The following is a 20,108-nucleotide window of genomic DNA, read 5'->3' as shown; positions in this document are numbered from 1 at the left end:
AGATGATCCAACATTATAATTAAAATTTTCAAACTCTCCCTATATTAACCATCATTATCTCAAAGTCAAATTTTCATATGCCAATCTCACAGTGTTTGTTGGCTAGCGAGAGTTAAGAGGGTCATTAATTACGCTCAACTGTGTTGCAATCTCAAATTTATTTTGACAAGTGACACTTAGCGATCCTTTAATTTTTGTCGTGGCAAGTTGTTAATCTTGACTTTAATTGTGGTTTAGCTAACCTCAACAAGCAAATCACCAATTATCCTACCTAGATGATGGCTAGGAAACAGTCTAACCCATTTCGTGTGATAGCATGCAAGATATTTCTTTATTTTGGTCTTCCATTCAAACTCAAAACATGAAAAATATTTCTCATCATTTTAATTTTCATCAATGCACCAACAAGAAGAATACCTTCTCGCCCTTAAATAATTGTATTATTTCAAGTTGGGGAAGAATTCCTACCAGTCCCTATAATTAGCTAATTAAGAAATATCAAACATTAATTAGACAAAGTTAGTTGTATGTCATCCATTAAGTAAACAAACAATGAATATGCGAGAAGGTGGTGATGATCTTTCCATCAAGTAAATGATAGCTTAAGAAGAATTCATTTGGTTCAAAATTTTGCCATGGTGGATCTCACTATTGCAACAGCAAACAAACAATGACATGTGAAATCAATGAACATTAGTAAATGATCAACAAAAGGCAATTCATAAGTAATGACCATGGCAAGGCGACCGCAAAATGACAACATTAGTTTCAATTGGAAACTAAAAAGCTAATGTCACTTGTCCAATAGATCCAAAGATCATAGATAGTTGGGTTAACTTCTTCATTAGTGTCCATAAATGATAATCACAAAATTAATCTCAAGAACTTGTATTAAATCATTGACTGTGGAACATTTAAACTTAACAACTAGAACTTTATGCAGTACATATCTCCACCTTAGGCCTTTCTCAGTTCCAGCAATTTCTGGAATGCTACTAAGATGCAATTATTTCAAATCCACACATTGCCGGGGAAGACAATGGCTTAACAAGTGCAGCTGGGAACTCTTTGGAGTTTACTATTGCATATTTAGAGACAAATCTTGCATTATGTACTTCAAAATAAGATATAATCACACTTAAAGAAATGGACATATACCTCAAGATGGAGAATCATGAGTCATTTGTGGCAAATTTGATTCATTTGGATTTTGTATCTCTTAAAGCTTAAAGGGCTCTGCCGCTACCAACTTGATTTCTTCAAACTAAAGAAGAAACTTGTGTTGGAGGCCTTGCTTGTGATGGAGTCTTTGGAATGACAATTGATATCCTTGTTACATTAGCTAAAGCTTATTTATTTATATTCATTTCTATCACAACAAGATGGACTTTACCAAGGATGAGAATGGACCAGCTATTAAATCTTGGATGGAAATTTCTTTTACCTATTTCTTTGGGTAATCTATTATTGACAACTTCTTCTCAACTTGTTTCACCATAAATTAAATAATAGAATACAATAAGAATATTCTAGATTCTTAACCCCTTTCAAACAAGAGACAGAAACATCAATTTATTCATGGATATCTACAATATATTTCCAATGTTGACTAGGTTCATGAATTATGGTAAGAGCTACAAGGTACATTGGTCAAAGTTTCATAATTACCTTACACAACGTTTTTGCGGTCGAATTCACTTTGAATTTGATAAGTCTATTGCTTGCGAAGTATGTGTTCGTGTATGCCCAATAGATCTAGCTGTTGTTGATTGGAGATTGGAAAGTGATATGAAAAGAAACAATTACCTAATTATAGTACTGATTTTGGGGCCTGTATATTTTGTGGTGACTGTGTCGAGTATTGGGGGGTCTCACAACTTGGATGGTGTGTTCGATCCTGATATTTGGCTGCTACTCAAAGCTTTTATCACTTTTCGTCGCCACATGGACGTTTCTGGATCAAATTTAAGTTCCCAAGTTGGCCAGTAGTGAAGATCCTGCTTCAATGTCAGCACATGTGGCTTCCCATTCAAATGTACCGTCCTCACTCTCACAAATTCTCCATGCTCCAGCCTCTGTGTTTTTGATAAAAAAAAAACAATCTTATACATCTTAAACACGTCAAACAAAAGCAGAGATGGGCATGATAAGGCGTACCTTTACCACTTCTAGAAAAGCTTCTAGGTCTGGTGTTGGTTTCCCATTTACCTCAACTATCCATTGCAGGGCGTGAAGACCATATCTATGAACTGGACTTCCATGGCACTTTCTGAAAAAAGAAAACAATCATTTACCAAAGTGCAATAACACATTAGAGTTTTACGTTGTTTCAGGAGCATAAAATTTTTGTGAAAAATCTAGGTGCCAGAAGAGAGTGGAATGTTCATGCAAATAACAGTTAAAGGTCCCTGAGCACAAGAAAATGGTTGCACTTCTGAGGGATTGCTCATCCCAACCCTCAGCAGGGATGCGTTACCAAAACATTTTCCATAAATACAGAATACTGTTTCAAGAGCAACAAATGAGCCCTCACTATTATCTTCAACTAATTAAGCATAAAAATGAAATATGCAAGTTGGTATCATGGTTTCAAGAGCTCAGAAATACCCCATTTACACTTAAAATCATAAGACTTTTCTCTCGAGAACAAATAGTTTACTATTTCTCCTAAGGCATTTAGTTGAAGTCAGAGTCATGGATGGCTGATAAGGGGCACGAAGTTTTTACATGAAACCCAAAGGGAGATGAGAACAAAATAACTATAAATTAATTTTTATGACGGATCACATAATTTCATTACCTATCGACTGGCTAAATGTCATCCTGTCGCATAAGTATAAACCGTAAACAAGAACCTAGTAGCTGAAAAAGTGCTGGTTTCTTACCTTGCTACATATACACCATGCCCTTCTTCAGGAAGAAAACCGAGTGAACGAACCGCTGAATGTGGATCCTGAATTATGCATCCACACCAATTCACCATGCGAGTTGTTCCATTGCCATCCCTTATGTCAGTTCCGACAATAATCTCTCTTTCTTGACCCTGTATCAATAGAAAACATAAACACCAAGTTTTCCTCCAGATATTCTGAATCAAATAACCCGTCTACCTGACATAAAATAGTCATTTTAAGTTCTCCAGCATCGTTGTCACTTTTGTCTAGCTCCCTGCAAGCATTTTCTATGTCAAGAAAGCATGTGATTGGTTCTTTATTGATTGCTAGAATCATGTCCCCTTGCTCTAGCAGGCCTTCAGCCTTTGATCCTGCTAAACAACCTTTTACACGTAGGACCTGCCTTCTAATAGGATCCTTTTTGGCAAGGACCTGAAACAATAGAAATACATACTCAAACTACAGAATTAAGTCAAAGTCGTGCCCTTAGATACAAGATTGGCAATTGTAACTTCTGAACTGAATAAAACTATCGTCAGGAACATAAAAATTAATAAGCATGTTTATTAGATTTTAGGCAAGTTAACACAGTCCATTATGCTCTATTACCAACCTTCAACCAAGCTGTAAATATGAAGAATTAAAGGTACTTTTGCAAGGTTGCCTTGCTCCCCTACCAAGGATTGCAAGCATATTTACAATGTTACAACAAATACAAAGTTCTAAGTTTTAGTCTTATTCAGTGCTTACAGTGCAGTGTAATAAAAAAAATATACTATCATATCACAGAGGTTACAGCATACTGGATACAGTATGTAAATTTGAATGGAATTATCAGTTAACGTTCTAAATAGTATATAAAAACTCAGTTTATTTATTTAAACCTAGACATAAGTTAACATTGTCATATAATTAGATACTGCTCACAATGCATGCCATTTTATAGATTACAACAAACATGCTTAACACATGTTACTAAAATGTATAGTTTAAAGAAGAAATGAAAACTGTTGAAGCCTTATTAACTTGTAGAATTAGATTACTGCCAAGCAATATATACTTGGTAAATGAAACAACATCAATAAGAGTATAGAAGACATAAGGATGTGGAGAAGGATGTGCAGAACTAAGAGAAATAAAATAATCATTACCTGCAAGCTCTTAGAGGTATCCTTGAGTCAATAAAATAAGAAAATAGGTTATTTCCAAAGATGAATCTGAAGATAATTTAGTTAAACAAGTTGAATTCATTTATTGAAGATATGATGGATTAAAAAAAAACAAATGGCACCCAAAAAATAAACAGAGAGAAAGACCATAAAAAGACCAAAAATATGATCCCCAAATATTTACGTTGACAAACTTTATCTAAGATATCTAATTCATTAAACTCCATCTTATATTATATGAATGCAGTGGAATTGAATTCTCATTTGTAAGAATTGAAGAACATTCAAGAACGAGTAAATCAATTACCTGTACCCATCTGTCACTCAGACCAAAATTTCTAGCCTTTGAAAGCAATGTAGGAAAAAGCTCCACTTCCAGAATTCTAAGAGATGGCATTGGTCTCTTTACACCATTGATGAGAAGAAGTGGACCTGGTGACTGCCGGACAATTTTCTCAAGAACTTGACCAATTGCATAGATGGGTATGCCTCTAACAAATTGATGATCTTCCAAAGAGTTACAACCATATTTCAGCTGCACCATGGATAATGAAATGTTGTTCTCACAAACATGTAAAAAAGAAAGTATTTACAGTTATCCAAGTTGTGAATACCTGAGTAGAAAAGCTTGCCCATAGTGCTTGAACCATTCCATGTTCATTGGTAAGCACGCCAGAAAAGGTACTACCAAAATCTGAAGCCAAAAGAGTCAGCAAATAGAAGTACACGTTTTATAAAAGGCTTTCAGAGATATGACAATTGCAATGAAAGTACCAGTATCAAGCTCAATAACTTCCATATTAGTTGCTCGATACCGTGGGTAGTCAGCTGAACCAATATTTAGAGCAGCACATGGATTGGTAACGATAGATTTCCTCGATGTTGCTTGTAGACTTCTACTTAATCCCACAAGATATACAGAATCTCCTCTCTGTAAAGCAGGCTCTGTAAACAGAAATCATCAAAAAGATAAGCTATATATGAAAAGGGTGATACAACCTCTATAAAACTATTAAGTGGAATTGCTTATTTCCTCGTCTAATTTGTAGAGTAAGCAAATACCAGCCTAACAACTATTAAGTGGAAACATCCTTAGTGCCTTAATTCCTAAATGGCTCACTCTTCAATGCTCCAAAGTAAACTTGTATGGATTTCACTCACTACGTTTCTGAGTCACATCTAAAGGACACAATGACTGAAGACTTAGTCACTTGGCATGAAATATAGGCCAACAAATTTTGTGGTTTCCCTTTTTTTCTAAAAAAATACTATGTTACACTCCACAGTGATGTTCAAAGCTAGACTTCAGCAGATTGAGAAGGAACCAAAATATAGATTAGCTGGGTCAAAATGCTATTTGATAAATAACCCTTTTGTTGCAGCTATTTGTATATGTAACCACCATCATTCTCATTACTGATCACCAAATCATAATCCGTCAGCCTAGGTGTTTCTCCAGTACAAACCTATTAATAAACAGTAACCATGTCAAAGTACAATGCTGAGTTTATCAACTATAAGACGAATTCTTTTGGCATATCAATTCTCAAGCACAAAAGTTCAGAAGTTAGAAAAAAAATATGGGCTAGTAAAACATTACTGTTGAATTTGAAAAATACATATACATATTAGGGTAATCTCCTAGATATATTAGCGCTAATCTCCTAGGTAGTCTCTTTTCTATATGTATATTATCTCATTATCATCTTATATATACATCAGTATGTATTTGGATATTTGTAAATAGATTTCAATCTATTTTGAAAGTAGGTACCTAAGCCTCCCTCTCAAACAGTTCAAAAAAAACATTATAAAGACCTAGCTTGTTACAAATACAAGGTTTAAAATCTTGTTGCATGTTGGAATTTCATACCGTGCCTGAGTTTTGATACATGAAATTGGTGATGAATTGGAATGGAGGAAGTAGATGAAGAAGAAAAAGAGAAGACTATGAAGCTAAGTACAGGTGGGTAAAGTATAGAGGATCATTCCATGCCACAATTTTGGTCCCCGGTTAGAATGGTAAATTTGACATCATTTTATGATGACACTCAAAACACTTTAGCATGCATTTAACTATGTGGTCATAAATTTAGATTGATTTTATTCCTATAATACCCTTTTACTTAGTTTATTTATTTATAAAACAATAGCTAGCAATTAGATAGTCGAATTAAAATTTTTCATACTACATCATACAAATGGCCAATACATTTTTACATGTGCTAAAGCATATTGAGATGAATTTAGATGGCTTCTACACATTTAATCTTAACTTTTCTATTTTTAATAAAACTATACTAACTAGTAATTGAATTAAAAATAAATTATAATTTTCAATAGGCCCAACAAATTGAGAGCTATCTTTGCTCTGTTTACTCCAAGGTGTGGATTGAAGAAGGAAACAAATTCAAGGTGGAAAAAAATTCCTAGGGAAAAGGAAGGGAAAAGTAAAGGAAAAGAAGGGAAAGATGAAGGAAATGAGAGGGGGGGGGGGGGGGGGGGGGGGGGGGGGGGGGGGGGGGGGGGGGGGGGGGGTGGGAACAAGCTAACCTCGCGACTGCAAGCCGGCTGTGGCACGAGTGAGGCCGGACGTGACTACTTACAACCAACAGTTAGAAAGGAGAACAAACTAGAGACTGATATTGTTAAATTGACAGAACAACACGGCCAATAAAGTTCAATAAAAGAGATTTATGTTGTCTATCACAGCTAGAAAAATATGGCATTATATCATTGATAAAACCAATTTATGTGTTAACCATGTGATCTAGACCAATAATCTACCAAAGGCCTATCTACTGAATTGAGTGGGATGTGAGCAAAGTGAGTGAAAGATGACCACAGACAAATGCGTGTAAAGACTCAAGTTTACCATATTGATGAGCACATAGCAAGCTCTAAACACAAAGTATTAGATAAAATTGGTTGAATCTAAGTTTTAATTTGTTGATTATGAATGATTTCTGTGTTGCTATTTAGTCTGAATTTGTATAATTTCTTCATTAATCCAAATCCTGCCAATCTTTAATGAGCAGGCATCACTTACCTGGTTTTTACACCCTTTAATCAATACACTTACAATAAACAAACTGCTGGCACAAGAGTACTCCATCACAGAGAATGGGGAAAGTGAGAGAAATGATTGTAATGTTATACTCTGGCACAAGAGTACTCCATCACAGAGAATGGGGAAAGTGAGAGAAATGATTTTAATCGTTAATACTCTCTTTATGCATGTTCCAGACTTACTTCATAGCAATGCAACCAAGACTATAAATTACCTTGATTTATTCATACGATAAAGAGACAGTCAACTCCCATAATATTCTCATCAAGAACGAGAAATAGAATGTCACATAACATTAATTTTTTAATCTGATTTTATGCCAATAATAAACATAGGTTGTGCAAGAGAATATTACATAATATTTTTACAAGAACAAGATATGCCCTCAAAATAAACTAACCAGGAAGAAGTTCAGCTGCACGAACACTGGAAGCACCAACCCCCAGAGCAGAAGGATCATAAGCAACAAGAGCATAATTGTGAACAGGGTGCAAGAAAACAACCTAAGGAAATTCTGTAAGTGCAATTGCAGCATCAGCAAACTGACCTACATTTCAAATAATCAATGATACCCTTACCTCTCCGGGAATTTCCATAGGATATGCAGCGAATGACAGCATTACATCAGAGACAGATACAGCAACTGTATTCTTGTCAACAGCGGCTAAACCCATGGTTTCTGAATGATGTACAATAACTCCTGTCCCCAAAAAATGTTGAGAATGGACACCATCAATCATACATGATTGTGGTACATGAACCTGCAAGTGTTGATATAATTGAACAAATTTGCAAGAATAAGTATATTGTATAAATACAAACCAATAACTATAATGCAGCTTACATGTAACTAATAGCAATTTCAAATCATGGTAACAATGGATCCACAGATTAAGAGAAAAGCCGTTTAAAAGAATAATCAATATTTTAATGCAAGAGTGATAATGTTAAATCTAAAAAAAGTAACTCAAATAAATTAAATAAAATAGATTGGAAGCCTCTTGGAGTATAAAAAATGAGACAAGAGGGTTATATCACCATAAATTGCTACTTCTCTTTTTTTTTATCAAGCATCCATAAAAGTAGAGAAATAAAAGGCAAATACTTTTCTAAAATTATCTGATGCAAAAAGCTAAAATTTCAAACCATAATACTAATAAAGCTAGACAGAATATCTCAATACTAACACAGTTTTATAAGCTTATCTGCAACAACTTAAGTATATCAAGATACATCTTAGTTAAATATTCAAGACTTGTTCTCACCTATATTCATATTGACTAGTAAAGCTGCACCAATTTATAGTGTTGATATCCAGTTGAAACAGCAGCAAAAAGTAACTTATCACATCAGTCATTTCAGCAACAATTTGCTCACTATTTTTTATCAAAATATTTGCACTTCATTTCTAGCCCCAACACACCGGTATACTACCTGTTTGTAACTGAATATTTAGAAAACAGCTGCCTGTCTTCACATGTTCCCTAGTGTTATTAGCCAATTAATATATACTTCTAGCAAAAATGTATAACCACTATAGTTATTCAAGCCCGTTACATAACCATTATAGTTATCCAACTCATGAGAAACTACAAGGAAACTAAAGCAAACTCAATGACTTTTGCATTTTCCATTGAAAATATAGTGTGAAATAAAGACAAACTGTACAGTCTTTAAGTTATATATTTTAAGCAGCATATGTCAGTCTTCTATTATCAAATTATATTTTTTCCATGAAAGACTGGCAAATGCTGTTCTAAGCATCCATAACATTTGAAGCATGATGCCTTTATAGGATAAACCAACAATAGTGAAGCATCACTGTTAAAAGGGAGCAATAGAATAGATAAATAAGCAAAACTAAGAACCAAATATCAACAATAGCTGCTGCATAAGAATTTTTCAAAAGTAAATGCTCAATCAGATGGCCATACTACTGTAATTTTCATAAACCCACTGAAATTAGAAAGCTCTTCCCTACCTCAAACATTACGAGAGTGGGCTCTATCACTTGTTCTGCAATTGATGCATTTGTTCGAACTGCTACCTGATGATGCAAAACCTCGGTATTTTCCGAGTTGGGTTGATGCTCCAAGTTCGGATCTTTAAAATCATCCAAAGATCCATCGGAGAATACTCTTCCTTCTACTATTGAATCTTCCTCTATTCGTTGCCTCTTTTTGTCACGAAAGGAACCATCCCCAGAAATTGAATCATCAACAATGTTCTCATCATCAGTCTGCGCTCTGTTACACCTATCCTCCCAGTTCTCATTGTTGTTCTGATGATCAGCTTCCAATCGTCTCTCGCCAATAACTGGTGTTTCCATAGGGGCTGTGCTTATTCTACCCCAGTCAATAGTTGAAGAAGATATGGTAGAGTCAGCTGGTACAGCTGGTCTAGCCACCCATAGCCCTATGCTATCGTCACAGACATATAGTTGTGGAGGGGCATACCATTCATGACGATCAATTGTAATCAAAACTGACTGCAGGCAAAATTTGACAAACCCAGTATAAAAAGATTGAACAGATGAGTAAAACAAAGAAAGATTAATGGTAATGTTGGGTTTACAGAAAACAATCAAGCAAGATTAACAATAATGTTGGGTTTATGGAAAACAATTGCACAGAGTGAAAAAAAACATGTTATCCTGTCAAACATGTAATGAAAAGGCAACATAACACTAGTCTCCATTGTCATTGGTAAATTCTTGATGTTATAAGTAAAAATAAATACATAAATAAAACTAATTAAAAGGATTGTTGCTTGAGAGAACTGTGACTATGTATTTAAAACCAGAATAGTTTTGGCTTGAGGTAATCCAAGTGTTAATGGCACACATGAAAATCCAAAGAAGTGAAATAACTATCTGGCAAAGTGGACAAGAAGACAAACAACACCTTGTTACGGTGGCGGTCCACATGGCTCACATATTCTAAAGGCACCCGTGCACCCCTGCATAATTTTGATAAAACTGATACAAAATCATCTATTTTTGATGTCTCTTCCCCAGCAAGCTTCTTGATAATTGCATGGCGTGGGACACCAGCTCGAGAGAGGATATACCTGCAGTATGTAGTTTAACTACTTGGACTTTTTATTACCAACTACAAAGCATGATGCATCAGAATTTCAGTTTCTAAGGAAACAAGAAACAGAATACAATCAAATCTGCAAGTAAAGAGCATTCAGAGTACTACTGCTATAGTGCTATGATACCATATAGCAATTTAGAGAAAAACACAGTATTGAGCCACATGAGAAACCAATGCCACTATAATGAATTCATGACCATTGCATGAAACTTGAAACTGCACGAACCACTTAAATCTGGGGAAATAATTAATATTACAATACAAAAAACAACATATACAGAAAAATGAGCTAGTTAAGAAGTTCCACTTGGCCCTAGACCAATTGTGTTGATTGTTGAAGTTTTTGATTTACATCTCATTTTCAACCAACCATTGATCACAAGTGTTTTTTTCCCGTAGAAACATGATTCGACAATTAAAATATGCTGATATTGTTGACAGTAGATTTGATATATTCCAACCACCAAGGTTTAATATATTGAACCATGTCGACACAAGCCAAAACATATCGTTCCACTAGTAAACTGACACATGAAACCCATCAATATATACAAATACATCTATGGTTTCTAACATGAGGCTTTAGCGAGCACTGTCTTTTTCCATGAGGCTTCCCTGAGAGCTACGTAGTTTTCGATATTTCCTCTAGGGTTCCCGTGTCTTCGTCTTCTTCCACAAGGTTTTGATGAGAAGGAAGGTGTTGCAGCCCCTTGGCAAACTTAGCATCTTTTTCCGTCACGCAATGAGCGCAACAGGCGCACCATGAACCATTCATGAGAGTTGTGCAGTTCTGAGAGTCTTCTTTTACGACGCAGAGTTTTATTACTTTGGCTCCATCTCATGCGATGGTTTTCCTCTAACTCCTTCAGGTAAGTAGTTACAGCCTTTTCCTCCACTACTTCTCAAATTCTTTGAAGATTTCTTCTTCTTCTTCTTAATTCTTTTTTTCCAAATGTATTCCTCCTAACTGATGCCTCCAACATTGTGCCAGCATGTCAACACAATATCAAAGTAGTATGGTTCTAGCCATGGACCAATACCCCAAATCAGAACAATACTCTAATCCTTGACATCATCAACAAGAAAAACAAGCCTGAGTCGAAACTATAAACTGATCGTGAACCTTAGTCTCACTCTGAAACCATGTCATTTCAAACACTTGGTTTGTACCATGGTTTTATAAAAGTATTGGAAGTAGTAAAAACCAAGATTTAAAATCTCGAGTTATGCCGAAATTTCGATTTTTGATTGGAACAACATTGTTTTAGTATCGTGCCGATGTTTTGATATATGATGCCGGTAATAGATTGGAGTTAAAGAATGAAAGAGATGAAACATAAAAAGGAGATATTGTCTGTGCCGAGCATGATTTTAAATCTTATATCATGTCAGGCGAAACGGTCAAAATATATCATTTCAATAAAGTATCAAAGCTCGATACCGCTTGACATAGATAATGTTTCCTTCTTTTGCTTCATCTCCTTCCTCCTACAACCTTCAATCTGTCACCAACACCATATATCAGAGCATCGACACAATACTGGAATAGTATCTTTCAGGTCAAAGATCATAACTACAGCACAGGTCAAGATTTTGAATCTTGGTGCCGAGTGGTATCGAGTTTCGGTAATTTACCGGAATGATACGTTTCGACTGCTTCGACCAGCATGGTACGAGATTTCAAGCCATGATAAAAACTACACTAGTTGCAATGTCTTTTTTTTCAAGATATAAAAAGGCAAATGATGACAAAAACAGTTACTAAAAATAAACATTAATTACACTGGAAAGCCAAAATGGATTTTTAATTCCTTAACTATATATCAGCAATCCAACATACATCCAAATCTAAAATGCTAATCGTAAAATTATGTCAGAGAGAAATTTGCTGATCATGTTAAGAATATTGATTCATTGTCAAACAGTGCAAAAATCAAATGCATTATAAGCATACTGCATTCACAATACTATTTTCTTTGAGGTTGTGTGATTGATGTATGACTCCATTATCCAAGAAAGTGATGCTGATCATACAATGAAGTAAATTTCACCAACATTAAAATGAAATGTGTGCAATATTAAGAGCATTATTCCACAATAGAAAAAACAATTGCAGATAATGAATCGATGTGTGCTAAATGTATGATAATAATTAACAAAGAAAGTAATTTTACATGAAAATTTGAACTTATTTCTTGAGAGAAAGGCTTACCCTGTATCTGCAACATAGACAAGTCCGCATTTGAAACGAAAATTTCGAGCCTGTTAAAGATAGAGTTTATATCATATTTTATGCACACCTCCAACCAAGTACTACTTGATATTTATTACAAATAAAAGAGAATATGAAGGGAGCAATACCTGCTGATACGAGAGAGGATGGATAACAGCACCACTCACTTCAAGAAAGTAATTTGGTGTTATGGAATGCAAATCTTGAACCTGAAGCATTAAAATCTTAGTTGGTACTTGTCAAAGCATAAAAATGTAATAAATATTGGAATTATAAGCAAGGTTTAAAATATCAAGCCGTGCCGAGGTTTCGGTCCCGGACCGGAATGATACAATTTCGGTACCATATCATACCATGCCGATATAGTTTTGGTATTTTTAAAATATAAAATATATTAATTAAAATAAAAAATTTAATCTAAATATTTAAAAATAAAAAATAAAATATTTTTAAAAAATAATAAGATAATTTTATAGGTTTTAATAAAGTCTATTTAAATTATCCCCAACTATAACTAGGAATTGATTATTAAAATCTCATTAAACCCTAAGTTAAAAAAACAAAATAAAAATCGTGATCGGCCACGCACGTGGCCGAGGGCGTGCACGGCCGGCATGCAGAGGTGTCTTCCGGCTAGAACTCCTGTGCCGGTGCCGGTCCATCCGCATAACGAAATTTTTCGTCGGTATCGCGCGATACAACTCGAAATTTCAATCCATGATTATAAGTGATCTCATATTGATCAAGGTAGCGTTTAACATGATAGCAACAGATTATCATATGGATTAATTGAAAATAAAAATTCAAGAAAGAGAATGTAAAGATCACAATGCATTCTCAGATCAGGGATTGAACCTGCAACCTACTGGACTGTATGGGGGACACTTTAAAAAAAAAACTTTACCTTCAATTTCATGGTTAAGGGGGCTCCACCTCTTTCGATCTGCAAATCTATGTCACCATTCACGTTGTCATCAAGTAATGTTTCCAATGTCAGAAATTGAGTAATCACCTGCACTTAATTGTAAATCATAAAGATACAATTAAGTAATTGTCAACAATTAGAATGAACTTGTTTTACAGTGGGTTCATTTTTAAGAAGTGATCCAAGAACAAAATTCTAAGACTAGGATCAAGTTTATAGAAATTGAGAAAGAGTTGCAACCTCCATATCCAAAAGGTTCTTTCAGTAGCAATCAAGCAAATTTTATCTTGAATAAATTCCTTGTCCTTTATCCTCCCCACAAGGGAACCAATTTCTCTTCTCTGAATGATTGAGTCCAACGAGATCTTGTGCACTCTCTACGGTTGGTCTCTAGTTATCCTCACTCATGGTATGGTATCTTATCCTATGTGTGCTCAGAAACACAAGGCTACAGAACCATCTATGGCATACTTGACTGAAAGGGGCCTTGCACTTAAATGTCTAGGTATGTTGGACTAGTTCCATTTCGATTTCCACAGTATCAAAACTCAAAAAGTAACACAGCACCAATTGGCTGAAGTAACAAAAGACTAGAAGTAGATAGTCCAAGAGACATAATGGTTTAGATTTTAGAACCATTATGTGAGGGTCTCATATGCCAAATAACAAGAAATAATTCTAAGTCATGTATGACAGAATTAACAAAATTGATGTCTCAATATTGAAGGCTCAAAGTCAATCTAACTTACCTCCCAATTAACACGAACAAGCACATCACCAGGTTCAAGATGCTTATGAGCAGGACCACCAGGAACCTGCAATAGTTTCAAAACAATAAAAAACATATAATTATTATTGAACAAAAGTAACACAACTCTTCAACAGGACTAAGAGAAACTAACCACAGATTCAACCACTAACATTCCTGTCTCTCCAGAATGAGAAACAAGCCTCACCATCTAATCATTAGAAAATAAGGTCAAATAAAATACCAAAGTTTTAATAGACACAAAGTTGAGGAAACTCAAAGTCAGAAATTCAGTTGTTTCCACAAAAACTTGCATTGCACGGGGGTGATCAATGTGTTAGATGGAGAAACCTGAAAAAAAAAATCCCAGACTTACATTAGTTTCCTGTCTTGCACTCTTTCGTGTCATTCATTGCGCACAAAGTAAATTCCACACTTACCTCTTCCCATGTGCTTGAAGCGAGTGAATCCAATGATGTTACAGTTCTTCGTCCAAGTGCAGTTGGTGCATCCATAAGTGCTGACACAAGAGTGGATTCAATCTTGTCTGGTTTCTCATCCAAACGAATGGCACACAACACAGCCAACAGTTTCAGAGCCTGCATCATGACAGTGAACATACAAACTTCAAATCCTAGTATTTATACAGATGGTTGATTGTCAAATGTATCCCAAAGTTTAGGGCTTTTAATGGTACAGTTCTACTGTGCAAATCCACTTCATGGCTGATGATGTGAAGAGACATTCTTTATGCGCATATATCATAAAGCAAAGGTGTGCATGAATCTTAAGCAAACCTTTATGGTTCACAACTCCAAGCGTCCCTTCAAATGATCAGCCATGAAAGAAGCCTGCACAGTAGAACTCTCCCATGTAGCGGATGCAGCTTGAAAATTTTGAAACCATTTATCCACGCAAGGTCTGGCAGTATCCTTTGTGATCTTCCACACATTTTCTTTTCCTGTCCAAACCCTAGGCATGGAATCTTTGTCATGGCTAAACACTGTCAAGAACCTGAAAATTAACACCACAGAATCTCAGAAATAGATAACAGGAGTAAGTGAAGACATGATGAGTAGTTTATTAATTACCTATCCTTCATTCTTATCAGAACCTTGGCTGCTTCTTCTTTTGCTTTCTTTTCGACGATACTTTTTGCAAATTCTTCAGATTATGATCCTCTAATCAAAAGTAACTTTTTCTAGCTCAAACCCAGATAAGGAAGTGGAGAACTCTTAGAGGGCATTCCTGGTTTCACGGTGGTAAAGATTTCTTATTAATGCCCAAGTATCATTGCCAGCAGCCTCAAATAGAGATTCCACTGGTTCAGCAAGTGCTTCTGTTAACTTGTCATGAACATAAACACCATAGGAAAAGGACTTTCAACCCCATTTTGAGAATTCAGATCACAAAGTGAAATCATTGATTGACCTCGTAGTGATTAGTCAATTCAGAGAGTTTCTGATTGCGAAGACGACAACTCCAGACTCATTATTGAGAGTCGAAACCATCAAGAATGTTATTTCATCCTCCAGACTCATTATTTTAAGAGAAGACGAAAACTGCTCTTCATACAGTCTGACATTTTCCTCACTGATCTTTGTAAGTTCTTTGCCCATATCCTTCAGTTTCTTAACTTCCATTTCAAGCTCCAGTTCAAGATGCCTCATTGCTTCAAGGGTATCAATATGCTTCCTTTTAATTGATTGGCAAGCAATCTCAGGCACCACTTTTCTTTGATCTCTATCTTCTAAGGTGGTAGTCAGGATTTTCAGCTCCATACCCTTTTTGTTAAGCTCCTCCTCTTGATGCTCTATTTTCTTCTTTAGGATGTCAGCTTCTGAATGTAACGATCAATTAGCCTTCTCCAAAGCAAGCCTCTGTTCCTCAGCGCTGTTTAAACTTGCAGTTCCCAAGATCATCTCATCATTAAGTTTCTTAAGGTCAGCTTTGGTGCGAGAGATTTCATCTTCCAAATCAGATACTCTCGTCATGGATTCCAGATATCGAGTAAGTGATTCTTCTTTCTCAGATTTTAGCTTGAAGTAGGTCTCTTTTAGGCACTGAACTTCACCTTCATTTTTATCGGCACGTGCTGTTTCCAAACTAATTTGCTTCTTCAACTCCTGGTTTTCATTCGACAGCCTCATTATTTCTTTCTGAAGTACTTTGTACTCCGAAACTTTGCTTTCCCCACTCTCTGTAAAAGTTGTGCCATGATGCAATGACTAGCCGAAAAGATCATTGTCCACCATGTGAATTCAAATTCATTCCTTGAGTCATTTCAGGAATATTTGTGTCTGCATACAGGGATAAACACTCATCAAACAAGTCAAATGGATTTTAAAATAATAAATTATTTATTTTTGAATTCAGTAGCATTGGATTTTAAAAATCAACATTAATGTTGTATTGATTTTCGGAATTCAACAACGATGCAATTGAGCAAAAAAAAAACAACTATATATTATATATAATTTTGGTATATTAAAAATATTGAAATATCGAATATTTTTAGTATGAAAGATATTGAATTTAATCATATTTAAAATTCAGTATATTAAAATTTCAATACATCTAAATTTTAGTATAATATCGATATATATTTTTTAAATATTAAAATTTTGGATATGGTATATGATATAATATAGCATTTTGGATATGATACAGTGGGTCATCCATAATCATATCTTTCTTATTCACTTGTGTACGATTTGAATGATTTTCATCTAAATATCTACAAATAATCTTATAAATACATTAAAAATAGTTATCTGATTTTATCTTCATCTCACTCACATTGATTATATTAAAAATTCTATGATTTTCTAATTTAATTATGGCAACATCAAAACTCTCTATAATAACGAAGAGAAAATCTTATGCTTAGCTTGTTTAAAGATCAAGAATGAAACAATTTATTTTTAGAAAAAACATTTAGCAGCCACGTTAGCAGTATTGATAAAGATTTTCAGTGTAATATGTATACGGTAATGTCTTCCAAATCAAAACTGAGAGAGGTGCATGAATACTAAGATAGAAAAAATAGTATATTTTTTATTTAATATTTAAATTTCAATTAGTAATCATTTACTTTCTTATTTAACTTTTTTTTTACTTTCAATTGTAGTATGGAATCATGTATTATATGCTTAAATCTTCATCTGATTGAATTGTTAGATATATTAAAAAAGAATTATATCGGATAATTAATAAACTCAAATAAAGAAAGAAAGAAATAAAAAAATAAATAATTTGTTATTTCTCTTGATAATAGAACAAATTATATCTAATATGAATAAAGAAAGAAATCGATAAAAAAAAAACATCTTCGCTTTGCACCTAAATGTGTGGATTGGATCGCTTTACTTTTTTATTCGATGGAGTTGAATTCATGCTCTTAAATATTTTATTTCCATTTATAATTGTTTAAAGTATAGTTATCCAATCATTCATTTTTATAATATTGTATCAAAATTTTTAAAAAATAACCTTTCTGGTTTTTATATTTCCAAAATATGTGAACACCTTTTCAAAAGATTAATTGTCAATTTTTTTTTAAAAAAAAATCTGTTAAAGTTTTTATTGGAAAAAGTATAATTTTTATATATAGATTTATAACATAAATCTATAAAAAGGGTTAGGATACGATTGAGTGGATAAAAGTTTCATATAGTTTTCTTTTCCTTGGGTAGGAGAGAATTGATAATTCTTCTCCGAGTGATCAGAGGTTCAATCAAACTCTAAGATGGGCGATGATGTTCGAGATTGGTCTTTGCTTCCGCTCGATCTTCTTACAAAACTCGGAGAGAATCTAGAATTTCCACATCAAATTGTATTTCGTACGGTATGCAAATCTTGGTGCTCGGCTCTTCCTTGTATTGTTTCTCCATGTCCTTGGCTTCTTCTTCCTTCTGAGCAAATTAACAGCCCATGTACCTTTTTATCTTTGCCCTCAAACAATGAGCCCTGTTCCAATTTCTTAAAATATTCTCCGGTGCCTCCGCTCTATGGCATGCGTTATGCCGGTTCTAATGTCGGTTGGGTCGCAATTGTCGACTTATATTTTAACATAAGCCTTTTGAATCCTCTCACCGGTGCTCAAATGATAAATCTCCCTTCTCTTCTTCCCCTTCCCGGTATCGAACCTCTACCCAATCACGGTGGTTACCTATTCCATGCCGATTATCTCGAAATTCCTCTCCATTTTGAATTTGCAGATTGCCGTGACTATTACATACAGAAAGTCGTCTTCTCTTCGAATCCAACACCTAACGATTATATGGCCATGGTTATTTATAATACCTATCCAAGTGCCTACACTAAAGCAGGCATGTCCAAGTGGATCCATCTAGACATGATCTGTCATGACATTGTTTACCATGATGGATTGTTCTACATTATAAGATATGGTTCAGAGGTCGTTACGATCGACCTAAGTGGAGATGATCCAGTCGAAAGAGTCTTTGACGTTGGATTAAGGATCGGCATTGATTACTTTGGCTCCTTTTTGTCGTACGTTGATTTATGCCACTATCAAATTAAGTATTTGGCATTCTCAAGCACAGGCGAATTATTCATGATTATGAGATGCAATGCTTACGTGGATATTCCAAACGATACGGTCAAAAAGTATGAAGCAATGACATTTATTATTTTCAAGTATAATTGTGAGAATAGCCCTTGTTGGGAGGCAGTCAGATGTTTGGAGAACAAGTCAATATTTATCGGGATGAATAATGCTTATGTATTATCTATCGAAGATTTTCCTAAGATAAGAGCAAATTGTATCTACTTCACCGACACGTGGGAAGGACTACTCTCTAATGCTCGTGTGAATAAACCAATTCCTGATTTTGGTCTATTTGATTTGGAAGAAGAAAGACTTGAGAGATGGTGCTCGCCATTTCCATATGAAGAAACTATATTGTATTCTCCACCTATTTGGTTTCTGCCGTCGTCTTGAATCAGAGATTACTTGGTTTAATTTAATGTAATCTTTCTTTTTTTTTTCTTCTTTTTCTTTTTTAAATAAATTGTAATGTAAACGTTTTTCTACTATATATATATATATATATATATATATATATATAGTTCTACTACCTTACGATCCTTACCCCGCGCTCCGCGTGCGCTCCCACTTGATCCATCGTCACTATTGGCACTGTCGTTTCGCCGTCCGACCACCTCCGACCGCTGCACCATGCCCAATGGACGTGCAGCTCGTCGGCGCACATCCCAGTACCGAATTCCGATCGGATAGTGGTCAGAATCCGACGAATTCGCCCGAAAATCGTTAAATCCCGCTGGCAGCCACTGTTGACCGCGATTCGACCGGTTTTCGGCCAAATCACAGCCGAAAACTGGCCGAGGAAGGACCGCCCCGCGCTATCAGACCGGAATCCGGCGTCGATCTTTTGAATAAAATTCAAAATTAAAACTACGAAGACATGAATTTAAAGTAAATAATATCATATCATGATGGAGATATATATGAATTTCATCTGTTATAACAATGGTATCAAAGTGAGTCTATGTGATGAGAGCTCCTAGTAAGGGATTCATTAGGATCGTTAAAGGGACGAATCCGTTAAGACTTGAAAATACATAAAAAAGATGCATGATCTTTTGTTTGAGGGGTAGATTGTTAAGATACAATCATAATCTCACATTCAAAATATATAAAAAATATTTTAAAATTATAAGATAAAAATATTTCATTGGTACGAGACCTTTTAGATAAAATTTAAAAATAAAATCATGAAAATATACATCTAAAGTAGACAATATCATATTATATCGTTACGAAGATATATATAAATTCAATCTGTTCTAACAATGATATCTTAAATTAAAAAAAGCAAAACAATCCAAATGAGATATCCTTTTTTATTTTTATTTATTTATTTATTTATTTTATTTTTGTTTCTTTCTTATTTTGAAAGTCAAAAACAATAATATTTCACATTAT

The 20,108-nt window shown here is 34.7% G+C and overlaps 2 protein-coding genes across 2 annotated transcripts; one reads left to right on the top strand and one right to left on the bottom strand.

Annotated features, from left to right (window-relative positions):
- Positions 1-1,547: 1,547 nt before the first annotated feature.
- On the bottom strand, positions 1,548-14,355 carry LOC141842224 (protease Do-like 7). Its single transcript, XM_074730447.1, has 16 exons — positions 14,292-14,355; positions 14,139-14,204; positions 13,369-13,476; positions 12,593-12,673; positions 12,444-12,493; positions 10,037-10,202; positions 9,115-9,621; positions 7,712-7,894; positions 7,534-7,636; positions 4,838-5,008; positions 4,678-4,757; positions 4,371-4,598; positions 3,111-3,326; positions 2,886-3,043; positions 2,158-2,269; positions 1,548-2,075 (listed from the first exon to the last, which is right to left on the bottom strand). The coding sequence occupies exons 1-16, from the start codon at positions 14,346-14,348 to the stop codon at positions 1,872-1,874; spliced, it is 2,490 nt and encodes an 829-aa protein (XP_074586548.1). The 5' UTR covers positions 14,349-14,355; the 3' UTR covers positions 1,548-1,871.
- Positions 14,356-17,885: 3,530 nt separating this feature from the next.
- On the top strand, positions 17,886-19,103 carry LOC141837173 (putative F-box protein At4g22170). The gene has a single exon (XM_074724622.1). The coding sequence runs from the start codon at positions 17,886-17,888 to the stop codon at positions 19,101-19,103; it is 1,218 nt and encodes a 405-aa protein (XP_074580723.1).
- The last annotated feature ends 1,005 nt before the right edge of the window (positions 19,104-20,108 follow it).

This window comes from Curcuma longa, chromosome 11 (genome assembly GCF_044706935.1).
Source record: "Curcuma longa cultivar G26 ecotype Majalengka, Jawa Barat chromosome 11, ITB_CL_G26_1.1, whole genome shotgun sequence".
NCBI lineage: Eukaryota > Viridiplantae > Streptophyta > Magnoliopsida > Zingiberales > Zingiberaceae > Curcuma > Curcuma longa.
The sequence above is the reverse complement of the archived record's forward strand: the minus strand, read 5'-3'. Positions and strand labels throughout refer to the sequence as shown.